The 18,797-nt window shown below is 40.2% G+C and overlaps 2 protein-coding genes across 2 annotated transcripts in view; both read left to right on the forward strand.

Annotated features, from left to right (window-relative positions):
- Positions 1-16,577, forward strand: part of pdlim3b (PDZ and LIM domain 3b) — an 83,817-nt gene extending 67,240 nt beyond the window's left edge. Inside the window, exons 5-7 of the mRNA XM_020512320.2 lie at positions 12,789-12,922; positions 13,457-13,568; positions 15,999-16,577. Of these exons, the coding sequence (XP_020367909.1) occupies positions 12,789-12,922; positions 13,457-13,568; positions 15,999-16,194 (442 nt within the window). The 3' untranslated portion in view covers positions 16,195-16,577. The remainder of the gene's footprint in view (positions 1-12,788; positions 12,923-13,456; positions 13,569-15,998) is intronic.
- Positions 16,578-18,551: 1,974 nt separating this feature from the next.
- Positions 18,552-18,797, forward strand: part of LOC109912879 (coiled-coil domain-containing protein 110) — a 30,233-nt gene continuing 29,987 nt past the window's right edge. The window contains exon 1 of the mRNA XM_020512322.2: positions 18,552-18,693. Coding sequence (XP_020367911.2) covers positions 18,552-18,693 — 142 coding nt within the window. The remainder of the gene's footprint in view (positions 18,694-18,797) is intronic.

Consider the following 18,797-nt stretch of genomic DNA (forward strand, 5'->3'; position numbering starts at 1 on the left):
TGTGTTGATTTATTATTGCTTATAAGTTCCATGACAGCATGTTGTACAAAGCTTTGTTAATGCTTGAACCTGTGCTGTTGCATGTCAAGTAGTTTGTATTTTTGTTCGACACCCTGCCTAAAGATGAAAAAGCTCAAAGTAAAACCCAGAGCTTTGGAAATCTGAAATACAGATAAAATATAAAGGAAATGCACAGCGGATGGATTGGCACATAAAATATGAAGATGAGATAACAAATCCATGCTGAGTTTCATCTGAACTGTTAAATTGCCTTGCATTTTCTGATGCTGATCTATCTGCAATGCATTTACGGCATTTGATGCAAGACTAATTTTAATTCATTATGTCGCATGACTACACTGAGACTATATAAATAGAAAGGGTAACAAATAAATCTCTTTATTTGGAGCAACATAATTATCATCGTGGTAGCTGAGCTATTTATTTTCATGTATTGTAAATAATATTTGACATTAATCCAATTGCAGCTGACTTGTGTATAAGCGACCTTGCATTGGCACTGGATCCATTTTCTGGAGAATATCCTAAAAAAAAATGGTGCTGGATTTAACAGTATCCCTCAGGACTTTTACTCACCCGTGCTGGATTTCATAAAGGCAAAGTGAAAATTCTATGAGATATGTGCCATTAACTGTATTTGAACACAGTATTATTTTAGTGATGATGATTCAAGATTTTACCCTAATGTTTCTCTCATACCAAATCTTAACAATGAAAAGTACAAATACATTATTAACATAAAGTTTTAAAATTATATTGTTGGTCATATGATATCTACAATCGAGGAACAAAACAAATCCTTCTCGGTACCCCAAAATGTACTAATTAAATATATATATATATATATATACATAAACCTGATGCACTCATACATTTCCTATACTAAAAGATACATTCATAAACCTGTTTCCTACTATTTAATTATTCAGTGCATTCAAAAGCATGTATGATTAATGTTGTACAGGACAAAACTTCATCATTGCTGCATTAACACAGTACATCCACAAACTGACCATAACAACAACTTGAAGTTATATGTCTTTAACATTGAAAATGAATAAACTGAAAACGAATATACGCATTTTACTGAGGCATGTTCAGACAAATGTGCACAGTGAGACAAAAGAGAAGGTTATAAGAAAGGCAACATAATTTCAACATAAAGTTCTCTTTTAAGTAGGAAAGACAGAAACTTTTAGTTACAAATTTCAGAGCAAAGGAACTGTATGAACTTATTATGCTACTGTATAATCACAGGAAAATACTAAATGTACTCCAATATTATTATAATAATACAATATTATCCTGACATTAGTATTAGTATAATGCTAATACTACAGAGGTCCATACAGCGCAATGGATTCCGGAACTGTAAGTCAATTCATCGACACATTGATCAGAGCCTCTGGATGGTTGTGCACCTTAGAAGGAACATTAATTAGAGAGAAAGATCTGTGTTCTGCAAAACTTGCCTAGCCAAGCTATTCCAGTACAGCTATAAGTCTGGCATCCACCCAACAATGTGGAAAATTGCCCAGATGCGTCCTGTCCACAAAAAGCTGGACAAATCCAGCCCAGCCAATTACTGCCCCGTCAGTCTACTCTCAATCATCAGTAAAGTGTTGAAAAGTGTCATCAACAGTGTTATCAAGTAGCACCTGCTCAGTAATAACCTGCTCAGTGACGCCCGGATTGGGTTGCACAAGAGCCACTCAGCTGCTGATCTCATTACAGCCTTGGTTCAAACATGGACAAAAGAGCTGAATTCCAGAGCTTAGGTGAGAGTGACAGCCCTTGAAATTAAAGCTTTCATTTGACTTGATGTGGCATCAAGGAGCCCTAGCTAAACTGCAGTCAATGGGAATCAGAGGGAAAAATCTCCACTGGTTGATGTCATACTTAGCAAAAGAAGATGGTTGTGGTTGTTGGAAGTCAGTCATCTCAGCTCCATGACATCTCTGCAGGAGTTCCACAGGGTAGTGTCCTTGGCCCAACCATCTTCAGCTGCTTCATCAATGACCTTCCCTCCCTTAGAAGGTCATGAGTGGAGATGTTCACCAATGATTGCACCTCATTCATCACTTCTCAGATACTGAAGCAGTGCATGTCAAAATGCAGCAAGATCTGGACAGTATGCATGTTTGGGCTGATGAGTGGTGTTAGAATTAGATTTAGGTTTATTGTCACGTGCACTGAAGTACAGGAATACATGAGCACGGTGAAAAGTGCACAAAGTTTCCATTACTTGCACCAACATAGGTACAAAAGTATCTTAGGTATAAAATCTTAGATATAAATCCGAAAAAAAAGGATAAAAGTTCAGCATTACAGTCCTTCTAAAGGAGGGAGTCCACACTGGGCTTTACCTCCAGGCCAGGAGTCCGCACTGGGTTTCCTCGAGCCCAGAAGTCCATGCACTGGGATTCCTTAAGTCTGGGAGTCCCTCAAGTCCATGCTGGCTCAACTCTCCACCACTGATGCCATTCTGAAATGGAGTTAAGTAAAGAGAAAAAGAAAGAAGAAAAAGAAAAAGAAAAAAAACACTCACGAGAAGAGGAAAAAGAAGGAAAGAAACTGTTGGAGCGGATGAGCTCCAGCTTAAGAGCCCTACTCCATCGCCATTTTAATCTTGACTAAGTAACATTTGTGCCACAGAAGTGACAGGTAATGACCATCTACAGCAAGAAAGAATCTAACCATAGCTCCTTGAGTTTTAATGGCATTTCAATCAACAAATCCCCTCCCAGCAACATCCTGTAGGTTACCATTGACCAGAAATTCAACTGCACTGGTCAAATAATTGCAGTGGCTACAAAAGTAGATCAGAGTCTAGGAATCTTGTAGCAAGTAATTCACCTCCTGACTCCCCAAAGCCTATCTACCATCTTCAAGGCACAGTTCAGGAGTGTGAAGGAACGCTCCCCACTTATCTGGCAACACTCAAGAAGATTGACACTATTCAGGACAAAGCAAGCCATTTGACTGGTACCACACCCACAAAAATCCATTCACTCCACCATTGATGTTCAATACCAGTATACCACCTACAAGATGCACTGCAGAAATTCACCAAAGCTTCTTAGACAGCACTTTCCAAACCCACAATCAGTACCATCTGGTAGGATGAGGGAAGCTACATGGGAAAACCATCATCTGCAAGTTCCCCTCCAAGCCACTTAACATCTTGATATGTAATTATATACTGTTCCTACAGTGTCGCTGAATCCCTCCCTTACAGGTTTATCTAAACCAAATGAACTGCAACAGTTCAAAAATGCAAAATAAAAACCAAAAGAACTGTGGATGCTGTAAATCAGAAACGAAACAGAAGTTGCTGGAAAAGCTCAGCAGGTCTGGCAGCATCTGTGAAGAAAAAATCAGAGTTAACATTTCGGATCCGGAGTTCTGAGGAAGGGTCACCCAACCCGAAATGTTAACTCTATTTTTTCCTGCACAGATGCTGCCAGACCTGCTAAGCTTTTCCAGCAATTTCTGTTTTGTTTCCTGATTTACAGCATTTGCAGTTCTTTCGTTTTTTTTTATTACAGTTAACTCATTAACTTACAATTGTGCCAACTACATAATATGCTCATTAATTTACTGCTAAATTAATTGTACAGTGCATATATTGACTTAGCACCTTACTAACATGATCAGAAAACCTATTGTACAAATGTTTGTTAAATATTGACTTGAAATAATTAAGGAAGAAACATTTTTTAAAGTCTTTCACTTTACAACCTATCAAAAATGCACAGGGACTCAGATTTCCTTGTACATTGAATCAACATATTTTACCCATGAAAAGGATAAATAGTGATTGCTTAAATCATTACCATAGAAACCTTGGAAATAAATGTGTATTTTTCTATAATCTGCACATCTTATGAAGTTACAAAGTGAAACCCATGCACGTAGGGCAGCGATATGGTTTGCATTGAATCGTTAAACTGCTACTGAAATGTAGTTATTAAAAAATGGACTATTGCATTGCATACAATCTTACCTTAAACACTGAAGAAATATTATTGGACTCTAATAATATTTGAACATTTAACACTGCTGTTTCGGAGTTCTTAATTGTCTGAAAATGTCACAGTTTTGTTGTAGAGGAGGGCAACCGCACAATCTAACAAAAGCGTAATATTTAAAGCTCCAGTATTTCATTTACACTGTTCCCAATTAATTGGCTTCAAAACCAGTCATTTCACTTTGTGAGCGGAGTTTAGAACTGGCTGTGCCAACTGGGATGTTACTGGGTTGTCTTCATCAGGTGTATTTCATTGAATGATTTGTTTAGTTAAAAGTTCTCATCAATTATGAATGACAAGGGATTCCACAAGTTCGGGTTTCTCTGATACCACAATCCGCAACTTTACGAGATCATTGCAATTCTGCAGTTTGCTGCTACATATTAAAATAATGCGTAAGATCAGATGAAGGAGCAAATGTTGGCCATTTGGCCCATCAAGTTTGTTCCACCATTCAATGATATCATAGCTGATCTGATAATCCTCAACTTCATTTTCTTGCTTTATCCTCATAACCCTTGATTCCCTTACTGATTAAAAATCTATCTCACAGTCCTCCATGGTAACGAATTTGAAAGATTGACTACTGTTTGAGAGAAGAAATTCTTTCTCTTCTCTGTCTTAAATTAGTGCCCCTTACTCTAACGCAATGCCATCTTGCCCTAAACTCTCTCACAAGGGAAAACAACCTCTCCACCTTAACCCTGAGTATAAGCCCAACCTACTCATACCTTCCTCATAAGAAAATCTTTCCAAACCCAGAATCAAACTCATGAACCTTCTCTGGACCGCCTTCATTGCCAATGTATCTTACATTAGATAAAGAGGTCAAGACTGTTCATAGTATTCAAGATGTGGTCTGACTAGTTCTTTGTATAATTTTAGCAAGACCTCCTTTTTTATGCTCCATGCCATTTGAAATAAAGGCTGACAGTCCATTTGCCGTTCTTATTACTTGCTAAATTTGTATGCTTGCTTTTGTGATTCTTGCAAGAAGACACATAAATCCCTCTCTTCTGCAGCTTACTGCAGTCTTTCTCCATTTGAGTAATATTCAGCTCTTTCATTTTTCCTCCTAAAATATGTAACCTCACATTTTTCCACATTACATTCCATCTGCCAAGTTTTAGTTCACTCACTTAACCCGTCTGTATCACTTTGACTTCTACATTCACTTCTATCATCCAAGTCATGAATGTATATTTTAAATAATTGTGGCCCTGCACTGATCCGAATGGCATAACACTTGTAAAAGATTGCCATCCTGATAATGTTCCCCTTAGCACAAGTCTCTGTCTCCTATTATTTAGTCAAGCCTCAATCCATGCTAATATACTAACCTGACACCATGTGCTCTTCTGTTATTAAGTAATGTAATGTGTGACACCTTACAAAGCCTTCTGGAATTCCAAATATATCACATCTACTGGCTCCTCTTTATCTATCCTGCTTGGTCTCTCCTCAAAGAACTCTGACTCACAGAGGCCTTTTGTGTGGAAGGGTGGAGAGTTTTAACTCCAAGAAAGGTAGCTTTGAGTCCATTAAGTGAAAGGTGAAATATTAAGATTTTGAATCCTGACCTGACCCACCTCCAAACTGCCCAATTTTGATTTTACCAGATATAGACAGAACTGGACAGGAAACCAGGGTGGGGTGCCATACTTTATAATGAGGCAGTGTGCCTCATTTTTACTCATAGTTTGAAAGGTAACCGGGGCCTTGGGAAGTCTGGCAGCTAAATGAAGATGAGGGACTGCTGGATCAGGAGGTAAGTGCCTTTCCTTTTGGATCTAGCCAAACCCCAGAGTTCAGACAAGCCAACATCTAACACTGTTCCAATCTTCCTCCACTAAATTTGCAATTCCACTACCTCATCCTGAAGAGGTGTCAGATGTTCTCCTCCGAATTGTTGATCCCAACCACCCCAGAGCTCCCAGTTCCTATCTATTTCTCAGGCTCCTGGTCTTCCCTTTTTGCAGGAATTCCCCCTCTACCTCCAGCTCCTTGTTGGCAGGGACAAAATAGGCCGAGAGTCAATTCCAGATCCGTTTCCATGGATCTGGCCACACTTGGCCAACATCTTACACCTAGCTGGGGCAAGGGACTACCCTGTGTGCTGTAGCCTCAACAGCGCTGCTTCCTATCAAACAGAAAGTTAAGCTCTACGAATGCAGCTAATTTGAGGCAGAAAATCCATCAGGGCCTTCACACATATGTTGAAACTGTGGAGTTAAATATTAAGGGAAGCTCAGATTTCCTACTTCCAGAGAATCAAGGAGGTTAACAAGCTCTTCCCCCTTAGCTACCCAAAACATGTATCTGTGTATATTAAAGCAGGAACATCAGATTACTTTAGCATATTTTATGTGACATGTTGAAAAGTCAATGTGTGGTTTTAAATTTAGACTTAGAGAAAGAGTGCTGGACAATTCTGGTCCTTCAGTGTTCAATTATTGCAGGTAGAAAACCTAAAGAACAGTTTTACTTCCTTATTTTACTTCCTTCAGCAATCCAAATAGTGAGACAGGTCTTTGGGGTTAGACTTCTGCGGTTGGAAGAAAGGTGCACGTTTATACAGGACCAAACAGATTTCGTTCGTAACAGCACAAATTTGAGACATATAAAATCAGAGATGGTTGTGTAGAGCAAAGGTTCATCGCATCATAAACTGCAGTCCAGTGAAATATCATGTCCCATGGGACTGTTGTTCTAGGAGTCCCGAATGCCATTAGCGGTTTCTTTTCCAGATCGGAGTAATAACTGATACTTGTTCAGCAATTCTCTTCCCTAGCAAAATGGAATTTCAGTGCATGTGAAAGCAGATTTAAAATGTGTATGTTTTACCTTATATAACCATTTACTGCTATCCAGTTTATACCACATGACATCAAATAATTAATTGGATTTTGAGATAGTAATGGCAACATTCCCTATTGTGATGTAGCAAAGCTGAAACCCTGCAGTTGTTGACAGTGATTCTACATTCCCTCCATAGATATCCTCTTCACGTCTCGCTGGACTGCATACTTAAAGTCATTAAGGAACTGGCAAAATAGACTGTTAGTGTTTCTGTAAAAACTCTATTTTATACGTCATTTTTAGCATTTTTAAAATAATATTTTGGCTTCTATTTTAATCCAAACTGTGTAATTTAAATTCTGAATTACGTACAATATGAAATGCCAACCAGAAAATGTTTTAAATTTCCTGGTTTGCTGAGAATACTGTAATATGATCAAGCGATACTATCCTGCTTCTGATACCACTGATGCTGGGCAGCTGTAGGTCACCTTGGCTTGGTACAGATTTAAATTATCATTGGGGAAGGAGAAATGCACTCTGCAGAGATCATTGGACCTTTCGGGGCAACTTTCTTGAAGATTATTTCACTGCTAACCACAAAATCCAGCACGGTATTTGCACTTATGGCACCCAAGTATATAATTAGTGGTAATGTAGAAAGTGATGGTTTTTCCCCTATCAGTTCTAATTTATCCATTAAAGTTTAAATTTTGATATAGTTCACAAGTTTGATAAGCACTATTATCATTATCTGCTCTGGAGTGTTGGAGTTACACTGAAGAGAATTGGAGTCTTACCTGATACAGAGAAAAGGAAGGTAAGGATTATTGGCTGAAGTTGGGAATTGATGGTTTAATTAGAACATGACTGGAAGAAATTCACTTTGGTTTGAACCTGCAGACACCTGGATTGAGTGCTTAGTAACATCCATGGATGCCTTCAACAACAAAAAATGTTTTACCTTACAGATTTGCTAATTTCACAGTTATAGGAGAATACTCATGTTTGAAATAATGATACAGGCATTTCTGTAACATCACCTGATTAATAAGATACATTTTGTTTCTTGTTCTTTTTCAATAATATTTCTGTTGCTCTGTTGTCCTGACCATACGGTATCTTTTGCAAACTGGTTTATTTATGGGATCCTCAATAGATCATCCAGCTTCCATTACAGCTGGGAAAACAACAAGTGTAGCACTCCTTATGAGGCTAGTACAATTGAACCATGTGTATTGATAGCCTCACATAATTTGGCGCTCAATAGCACTGTCATGTTGAATCTTTCAATCTAGGATTAGGTATTCTCAGTTTGTCTTTCCCATGCAATTGAATTCTGAAGGTAACGCTGCTGTAAAACTATTGTGTGAGGTTACTGTTATTGATATGACAAGTTGCTTCACTTCTAGAAGGTAATTGAAGTTAACTGTGAAATGTACAATTTGGAAGCTCCTTTTCTCTTCCATAACTGCCGTTAAAAGACCCTACTGGGATCTTATGAAGGCAACAGGAGTGTCAGCTGCCAGATTTTGTGTACCCCCATCTTCAAACCTAATGCTGGGGGAGCAGTAATCCAGCCCTGTGCCAGTGTTATATTGCTGACGATGCCAGATAATTTCTTGTTAATCATAGGTTTACAGGTAATTTCCATTTTCCACAATTTAAGCTGGAATCATGTATTAACATTCCTTTTCCAAGAAATCTTCCACACCTGGAAAGCAAGATGGTTAATTAATGCAGTTATTATACCCTATACTAAAAATTCTCAGTTAGTGTATAGAAAATCACATACTTTACGCAAACAACTCTTGTACACCAGTTCTTTGTTTTTTCTCCCTATTATACAGAATCATTCATCCAGGTTCTGCTTCCCAGTCTCTTGCACAAGCAAATTATCACAATTAAAATCTTAATTTAGTTACAGTGCTTTACCTCCCCAACTCTTCACTAACAGTTTGGGCTGCTAGCAATGCCTTTGTCACTCATTTAATAACAGTAAAACATAGTTAATTTCAATCGACTGAGTCAAGAAATTTCAAAAGTAAAATGCTGAGTGTTATTTCAAGTTTTCACACTGTTACAAAGCTCACTAATGAGATAATGGTGAGTCTTAATAAAACCCAACTAAGAACTCAGTTGGAGACAATTGGGATCCACGCTATAGAAATTATATTGAGACTTGAAGTAGGATGCTGCCTGGTATGAAGTAACACAATATAAAGAGGATAATGCAGAGTATTGGTGCCATAATATAAAATTATTTAAACTTTATAAAGAATGGCACAGCTTATAGCAGATTGATTTTAATAGTTGAGGGACAAAGAATAAGAGGCAGTAGGGAGAAGATTAAATGTAAGATTTACAAGCAAGAGAGGGAAAAATGTCTTCACAGACGGAACTGTCTGGATGCAGAATTCACTTCAGCCTTGATGGTTGAGGCAGATATTATGCCATGAGTCAAGGTTATTTGGATGGCTGGATAAAGGAATAAGTGTTGAATGGATAAGGGAGTAATTGTGTTTAGAACTATTTGCTATGTGGAGGTTAAAACCTGATGTGAATTGGTTGGGCTGCGTAATGCGTTTTCTTGTTGTAGCTGGTGAGCTGTGAGGATTTATTAGCATGTTCTAAAATGACTGCACAATGAATACACTCTGTAAGTTGCAATGTTCCACAGTCAAAGAAGAATGTCTTTTTCTCCTCTCCAGCAAAATCCGTCACACAAAGCAAATGTTTCAGAAATGTGTACAACTCACTGAAGTCTCCATCCAAAGAATACAGTTAGTAATATCAGCCAATCTTATAGGGTACTACGAAAAATATTCTTGTAGTTTTAATAGTCTTCTGTTCCTTTTCTAGGTATCTTCATAACTTAGCAATGTTGGGAGAATGAATGACAACTGGGTCACACTTGGAAAGCATTTAGTACAATTAAAGGCAGTGGGATAGAGTATGTGTTTGGAAGGGGCAGTTGATCTAGCACCACTGATATAGTGCTTTTGCTCAGGCGTCATAAGCTCAGCCAAGCTGCAGTTTCCTCTTAGTTCATTGATTCAGTTATAACTGTTCGTTATTCTCTTCATATGTGTTTCAAATGGCAGAGCCATTCCTTTTGTGCTTCAAACACCACGTTTTTGTCATTATGGCTATAGGAACAGTACTCTCAAGCACATCTTATGTTAATAAATAATATCAAAGAATCCAAAGAGCGTGGAGGCAGGCCATTCGGCCCATCACAACCCTCCAAGAGCGTCCCATCCAGACCGACACCGCCCCCCCTACAACTCTATCTCCATAGCCATACATTTTCCATGGCTAATCCACCTGGCCTGCACATCCTTGGATTGTGGGGGGAGGGGTGGGTAACCAGAACTCACAGAGGAAACTCACACAGACAGAGGGAGAATATGCAAACTTCACACAATCACTCAAGGAATCAAACCTGGGTCCCTAGTGCTGCGAGGCAGCAGTGCTAACCGCTGAGCCACCATGCTGCCCTAATAATATGCGTTTACTATATCACCGATACGCTACAAACAGCAAATAGTGTGCAAGAAATCGGGTGTGACCCTTGTGAGTGATTGAACTAACTTTATAATGGTAAGATGAGGTGTAATTAGCGAGGACTTTAATTGTCCTAAAGTGATATAGCAAATGCTTGTCATCAAAATGTGAAGCCCATCCCAGGCTGCAAAGAGAACTGTTTCAGAGTGAGCCTTATCTCCAACAAGAAAGAATATTAAAGCAGAATACAGTAGGTGCTGGATATCTGAAAATAATCCAAAAAGTCTTAGAAATACCCAGCAGATCTAGCAGCTTCTGAGGCAGAGAAACAAAGTTAACAATTGAGGTCTGTGGTCTTTCGTCATAACTGAGAGAAATTATAAATACAATATGTTTTGAGAACTTGGAAGGAGGGATAGATGGGAAGAACAACAACTATGAAGGTCTGTCGCAGGGTGTGGAGGGGCAGGAGAGAGGAAATGTCAAAGCTTTCAAAGTCAAAAGTAAAAGAGAGTGGGAAAACTAAAAATAGAAAGGGTGTGATTTGAAGGAGGTATGGCTAGCAGGATCATTAATACCACCTGTCCAAAAACAAAGGAAGTGATGGAGAAACAAAATTAAAACAAAGAGCAAAGAAAATCAAAACAAGATAGGGCAGAGGTCATGATCTGAAATTGTTGAACTCAGCGTTGAATGGAGAAGGCTACAACGTGCCCAGTCAAAAGATGAAATGCTCTTTCTCAAAAAAATGCAGCGCTAAATGAGTAAGCTCAAGTGAAGAAAACATTTGTAAAATAGTCACCATAGTCAATTCAAGTCACATTAAAAATGTCTAAACAAAAGGTGGGGCCAAAGTTAAGTTTTCAGACTATAAACCCACACAATTCCAAAGAGGACCTAGGCCAGATTAATTGACTAGGAAAAGATCAACAATCAAGGAATAGATAATCTTTGGAAGATGTTTATATCTGAGATGGATAATGTGAAGTTTAAACACCGTTTAGTTACTGGAAGAAAAGAGGTAATAGTAAACCCTGAGGGCTGAACCTGAACAGAAATCAACTAAATGCCATGAGCCCTAGTGCTGCCATCCCAAACTTGACTCATGACCTGTGCAGCAGGCCATCACCATCCTTGAATCTCAGTCATGCACCTGGTCAAGTGTTGGCAATCCAGAGATGCCCCTCACTGTGGACTCAGATTGTTCTGTTCTGAAATTCCATAGACTAAAGATTATTTAAATAACAAATTCCATGATAAATATATATGAAGACGTACAAAGTAAAAACTCTGAAAAGTAAGTAAATGTACAGAACATGAAGTTTGAAAGAATAGAATGACTGGAGGTTGGAACGAGAGGAAAAAGATTAGGAATATTGAAGGAGGATTATGTTTGATGTTTGGTGTCTTACTCTATAAATCTTAGCAACTACTGCATTGTCAGCTCTGTTGCATCTGTTCTGACGTTCCCCTCTGGCCTTTCAGGCAGATGAAATTGGGCTTCGGTCTTAGCCCAAACCTGGCAATAGTTAATCAATCGCTTGCTGAAAGCACCACGTTCTGTATCCAACTGCTTTTGATGGAAATAATTTTAGCAGCAAGGTGTTAAACTGACAATCCATTTTTGCCAAAGGCTCATTTCACCCCATTAGTTTGTCATCATGTACATATGTTACCATTTGCATTAACTTGCTGAAAACAATTCTTCATTCGACCATTAAGATTTGTAAAGGGTAAAAATAATTTCCTTATTTATATAGGTTTACTGTAGTCACAGCACCAGTTTCATACTAAGTGATGCTTTGGAAATTGTGAACACCTAGGATGTGAAGATAAAGAGTAGGAAGTTAATACCTTCCTCGAGGCACATTTGATTGTAATTGGTGCATTTAATTGAGTGGGAATGGGGATCTTTTTAATTCTGCCTCAATTGAGTCTAGGATAGGAAGGCTCATGAACATTGTTCCTGTCCTACCACTAACCAAGGCCCTTAATTGGACAATCACCACCCACTTTACAGCCTCATTGGACTGGCATTGATATTCACATGGCAACAGAAGAGGGACTTGCCATGTGAAAAGCTCAAAATGAAAACTCTGCCAGGGTTGATTGTGCATTTCCAGAGAGGCCCCTCGTTCAAACACATTCAGTGCCTCTGATGGTGTGGCAGCTTTAGGGACTGGGATTTCAGTTAATGGGGCTCATGATCTCTTGGAAGGTTTGGCACAGCCCTTTCTGAAAGACATGACACAGGGCTCTCGCTGGCTCACTAGCCAGTCAGCAAGATATCATTCGGCTCCATCAAGTACCATCCTAAGAAACTGCCAAATATTATTAAAGTCTAGAATATTACCTGTATTACTTTGAGATTGGAGGTTATTGCAAAAAAAAAATTCTATCTGTTTACTGTAACCTGCCATGTTCATACAGAGTTGAGCCAGCACCAGGAGTTGAAAACTCAGCAGTCTACAAGATGCTACATGACAACCAGGAGGAAAAGAATGAGCCGAGACAATCTGGGTCCTTCCGTGCAATCCAGGATTACCTGGAGGCAGAAGAAAGTGGTGAGGGTCACTGGCTTTCAGTCTTTACTACTGGGAAGCAAAATAAACTAGTTGGACACTAGTTAGGTCCAATTGTGAAAAGTCGTTGCGCAACATTGTACATGTTTATTCGCAAGACTTAGGAACCTGTTCCAGTGTTGGTATTGATTTATTTGTGACATCAGTGATTTAAAGGATACTCATGTTGAAGAGGTGAATCAGTGCCATAGAGTGTGAAAGGGCCATTCCTGCGTACGTGTGATGAAACTAGAAGGGATGGTGGCAGTAACTCAAGGCATGGGCAACGAGGGACAGACAATAAATGCCAGCCAACTGGTGATGCCCATGTCCCATGAGGGATTAAAAAAAATCACAGATATATTACAACCCATCACTTTGTTTGCATACCAACAAAAGCCCCAGGCTGATTAGACAATGACATTTACACAATTTCCTGCTGTTAATTTTGTATAGCTGATGTAGATAGTTCAACACTGACTATTCAGATTCAAAATCATTTTTTACCGTCATTTATCTTTCTGTAAAATGTCCAAGGTACTCGCCCTGTGGTGACTCGAAGTGTGAGGGCTCCAGTGACAAAAGTCGGTGCTTCCACTGGAAGTGTTCAGAAGCTGCCACTGTGTGACAAGTGTGGAAACGGAATAGTGTAAGTTTAAAAATGAGGGTATGATTGCAATATCTGCCAACCTGATGAATCCTATCAGAAAGTAGGTCCTGAGATTTCTGACTTCTTCACGTGACTATTTCTGACTAATGCAGAAATTTAAACTCAGATAAAATATCTTCAGCTGTTAAAATCATAGCTGAGGACCATGGTAGGGCCAGGGAGGCTAATGATTGGGAGTTGGGTAATGTGTATCCATCTGCATCATCTTAATTTAAGCCCCTGTATAATCATAATTTAATAATATTCCTTCCAACAATCTGGCTTTACTGCATTTTGAATAAGGTCACCATGGTCCTGTGAATTAACTTAATGTCCTTTCCACTCTGAAACCTCATGCCAATCCGATCCAAGCCTGATAGGACGACTGTCAGTCTTACATGGATTTTCTTTACCAGGCTTGAGATTTGGATGTTGGTTTACATTTCTGGAGAGAGGCTCAATTAAATGTTAACATTTGTGGATCCCGCTGACACACTCACACGTGCATATTGTTAGAATCCCTACATGTGGAAACAGGCCCTTTGGCCCAACAAGCCCACACCAACCCTCAGAACATCCCACCCAGACCCATCCCCCTAATCTAGGCATCCCTGAATGCTATGGGCAATTTAGCACAGCCAATCCACCTAGACTGCACATCTTTGGACTGTGGGAGGAAACCGGCGCACCTGGAGAAAACCCATGCAGACATGGGGAGAATGTGCAAACTCCACACAGACAGTTGCCCAAGGGTGGAATCAAACCCAGGCCCCTGGCGCTGTGAGGCAGTAGTGCTAACCACTGAGCCACGGTGACGCTTTATTGTCAACTAACCTAAAGAAAGACACATTTTTCAGTTCCTTGAATTGGATTATTATAAAGTAGTCATGTGATGGTGCAGATTTCTACACTATAAACTACTGTGCACTGAACAAAACGTTAATCGTAAAACAGACTAACCTCTACCTAACAAGTGATGCTTAACTTCCTATGGTTTAACATACAGATTTGGGGGTGGGGGAGTTTGGATCTTCCCCTGTCTGCTCTGTGTGACTAAGTCTACTTAGTAAAAAAAATTGCAATTTTGTTACACATTGTGCAAATGGCCAATCCTCCCTTGTGACTGGAGCTTCTAAAACGAACACTGCATCGATTTACTTCTGAGGTGCTCTTCCAGAATTGTCAACAGGTTAAAAAAAACCCAGCAATGGTCCACCTTTTTCAAAGGGGCAACAGAAATTGTTTTGTGAACTGATCCTGAGACATAAATAAAACATGAACATTCTGGTTCTTTCTCCTTCTCTCCAGTAAAGACTGGGTACTGAAATGCTGGTCAGTGGTTTAGAGGAGTGGTATGGGGGAGGCTGTAGGGATGAAAGTCTGACATGACAGGGTCTAGGTTTGTTCCTGGAGCAGCAGATATCACTTAAACCCATTCCTGGTTGAACATTAAGGTGTCTGTTGTAGGTATAATTTCACCCTGCTTTGCTTCCAAGATGCCCTGTGAATCCAATGTTTGCGAAGACCAGGCACGAGATTCATTCTGAGTTTCTTAGGTCCCTTCCCATACGAATCCCTATGCAAGAAATGAAGATGTCCTTCCTTTTTATAAACCAGGTGCCCACTATTGGAAGGCAGGGTGCTACCCTTTGGTCTTCATCAGAACAAACGTCTCTGCTGAGAAGGGTAGGATTTCACAGGGTTTGGGGAGGGGAATCAAAGGAATCCCCTTTAAAGGTGGAAAAGATAAACTTCAAAGAAAATTTCAGTACATATTTGAATGTATCTAGTCCTCAAAATTCTACCTGCTTTTCCTTATTGCAATATTCAATAACCTCTTAAAAAAGGATAACCGGCTACCATAGTCTTGCTCATATTCCAACTCAAATGACCAAGTCCTTCGACCCTGAGATAGTAGGAACTGCAGATGCTGGAGAATCTGAGATAACAAGGTGTAGAACTGGATGAACACAGCAGGCCAAGCAGCATCATAGGAGCAGGTAAGCTGACGTTTCGGGGCTAGACCCTTCTTCAGAAATGATTCACTTCTTCATTTCTGAAGAAGGGTCTAGGCCCGAAATGTCAGCTTTCCTGCTCCTATGATGCTGCTTGGCCTGCTGTGTTCATCCAGTTCTACACCTTGTTATCCTCATACCCTGATTTTTTTTTTTGAGTGGACATTTTCACTCAAGCATCCTGAGTGACTGAGTGCCACCTGATTTGATTGTACATGAGCCACCCTTCCTGAGTCAGTTGAACATGGGAGACCGTGACCCAATTTTAGGCTCTGACCTATCCAATTCACTCCTGAAAATAGTCGCGTTGGTGTTTGATTGCTCCCCGTAACGCTTGCATTGCTTTCATGTTGAAATCCACATTCCACATGCCTGCACTCTAACGGAATTATTGTAAAATAACTCTCACACACAGTGGCACAGTAGTGAAGGCCCGTGACAAGTATCGACACCCGGAATGCTTTGTTTGTTCTGACTGTGGCGTGAACCTCAAGCAGAAAGGTTACTTTTTCATAGAGGGACAACTGTACTGTGAAGCCCATGCAAGAGCAAGAACAAAACCACCAGAGGGATATGATGCTGTCCCCGTTTATCAGAACATGAAGGTTTAACTTGCCTGTGGAGATCTGAAAGAAAATAACAGATCGGATCCATTCATATGAGAAGCCTTTCCTGTTAATATTATGCTGCATCTCAAAATGGTTAACCTTTAAGTACAAGCAGTGTCCCATTGCAAGATATATTTAGAGAATGCAACTCGTTCAGTTATCCATGTTAGCAGACTGCTACATGTAAACCTTGCAGAAAGCCACATAGCTCTATGCATTGCTGCAATGATGCAACTAATTATTTAAACAGCATTGTTTGTATAATCACATCTGTAAAAGCAGTAAAATCAATGCATTGTTAAAACACATTGTACCATGACTGCTAATGTAACATCTTAGTAAGCAGGCCTTTAGGCCTTTGAAATATACATTAAACAAATCTTGTGGCAGATATGCATCATATTTTAATGGTAATTATGAAACCCTGGGGTCATATTTTCACTGGCTTAGCACACAGGAAGTGATTCAGTCAGAGAGGTGTGACAAACCTACAATTCAGGATTATTTCAAAGGCTGTGGATCTCCAATATCAGTGATAGCTCCCCCACCCGGAAGCAATTGCCCTGTGTTCACTATGTCAGTCTGCTCACTACTGATGTTCTTTGTGCTTGTTTAGTTATATCTGGGTGTGTATTTGAAGCAAAGGAAACATAGAAAATAGTGAAGCAGTAGGCCATTCGTCCCTTCAAACCTATAGCATGCAATTTCAGAATCCCACACCCGCTTTCTCTCCATATCCCTTGATCCCTTTAGCTGCAAAGGCCACATCCAGCTCCCTCTTGAATATATCTAACAAACTGGCCCCAACAGCTTTCTGTGGGAGAGAATTCCACAGGTTCACAACTCTCTAAGTGAAGAAATTGTTCCTCATCTCAGTCCTGAATGGCTTACCCCTTATTCTTAGATTGTGACCCCTTGTTCTGGACTTCCCCAACATTGGGAACATTCTTCCCGCATATAGCCTGTCCTGTCCCATCAGGATTTTATATGTTTCTATGAGATCTCTGTAAGCAATCTGTAGCAGGAGCTGGAAGCTAGAATGAGAAGCATGTCATCCGTGTTTTAAAGTCACTGTGAATAAAACCTGCTACACGTTAGATACTAGAGTGATCTCTGCATGGGTCTAAGATCTAAAATATACAACAGAGGCCAGAGCAGACTGATAGCTGAGTGTCCAGTCAGGTTAAAGAGCCATTCATGACACCAGTGACATGGGGAGATGGGTGGAGTCAGTTGGGGGGTGGGTGGACAGTTTGGGAGATAGTTTACAGAAGGAGAGTAGCGGGTCTATCGGATGGGGGAGGGATGAAAGCAACAAAAAGGCATTTGATTGGACCAACTGATGATCTGGGTGGTGATGGGGAAGGGAGGGAGGAAATAGTACCTATGTAAATGCAAAGTACTGTAGATACTGGAAACCTGAAATGAAATGCAAAACATAAACTCTATTTCTCTCTCCAAATATGACACCGGAGTTGCTGAGTTTCTCCAGCGATTTCTGTTTCTATTTCAAATTTTGGGGTCTGGTGGGGTAGTGGGGAAATTGGAGGTTAAGGTGGTCGTGGGACCTGATTGGGGAGACTCCTCAGCCAGGGATCTGAGTAGAAAGTCCTTGCCAACTGATCCCTCACCTCCATGAAGCTGCCAGGTTCCCCGATCAGTCAGGAAAATCTGACTGAGAGCCGTGAAATTTCAAAAGCTGCGCAACGGTCTTATTATGAAACTCAACACACCAATTCGGATTCATGGAGCAGGTAACCTCTTGACCTCTGGCCTCAGTTCAAGCTGCCTCAGATTTTTAAAGTTCAACCCAGTACAGACAAATCCACATGCCAATGACTTTGTAGGCGTGCTATTTCAAATGCACATTAGGCGTTTCTATCTGTCACGCTGGTTGGGATTTAACCTTCACCAAATTTAAGAAATTGCCAGATGTTATTATATTACTTTTATTATCAATAACATCTATTAATTCATGCGTAAAAGATGGTTGAGAAACACCCTCCTATCTCAGATGAGATGTCGCCTGTTTGGAAGGTGTTAGTGTAATCACTGAGCTTACCCACCGAGCTGATATTGGAAGAACTAGGTAAAGGCAATGCAGTCTTCACTGTGCACAAATTTCTTCGCAAATTCTGCTACCTTATCACAAAGCTAAACATGAAATGGCTAAGCCTCAGGGAGACACTGCTTTAAGTATTGTACGCAGCGCGCTTTTGCATCCGCTGAATTTAATGACCACAGCATTAGTTCGAACCAGTGGCCGCAAGGACAGAGGTATCACCACCAACACCACAGCCGTTTCCTGAAACCCTGATCCAATTAGTTTTCCGTCATGCAGCCCGTTCATTTTCCTGGCAATGGGGCTTCCAGCCCTTGGAGAGATGGGATTCTGCCTCTGCCAGCTGCAGCCAATCCAAGGACCAGAAGTTCCTCCACCTCAGCAGCGCCTCCAGCAGCGGTGGGCATTGTTGGTTCTGAAGCCAGTCCTGAACAGCAGAGGTGAAGGAGGCCTTGAACTGGCAGTAATTGTGTGGGGATCGCCAGCACCCGTCGGCTTATCAGGGGAATTAGAGGGTCCTTATTGAGGACAGGAAGGAATATGT

The sequence above is a fragment of the Rhincodon typus genome, chromosome 3 (genome assembly GCF_021869965.1).
Source record: "Rhincodon typus isolate 14 chromosome 3, sRhiTyp1.1, whole genome shotgun sequence".
In the NCBI taxonomy this organism is placed as follows: domain Eukaryota; kingdom Metazoa; phylum Chordata; class Chondrichthyes; order Orectolobiformes; family Rhincodontidae; genus Rhincodon; species Rhincodon typus.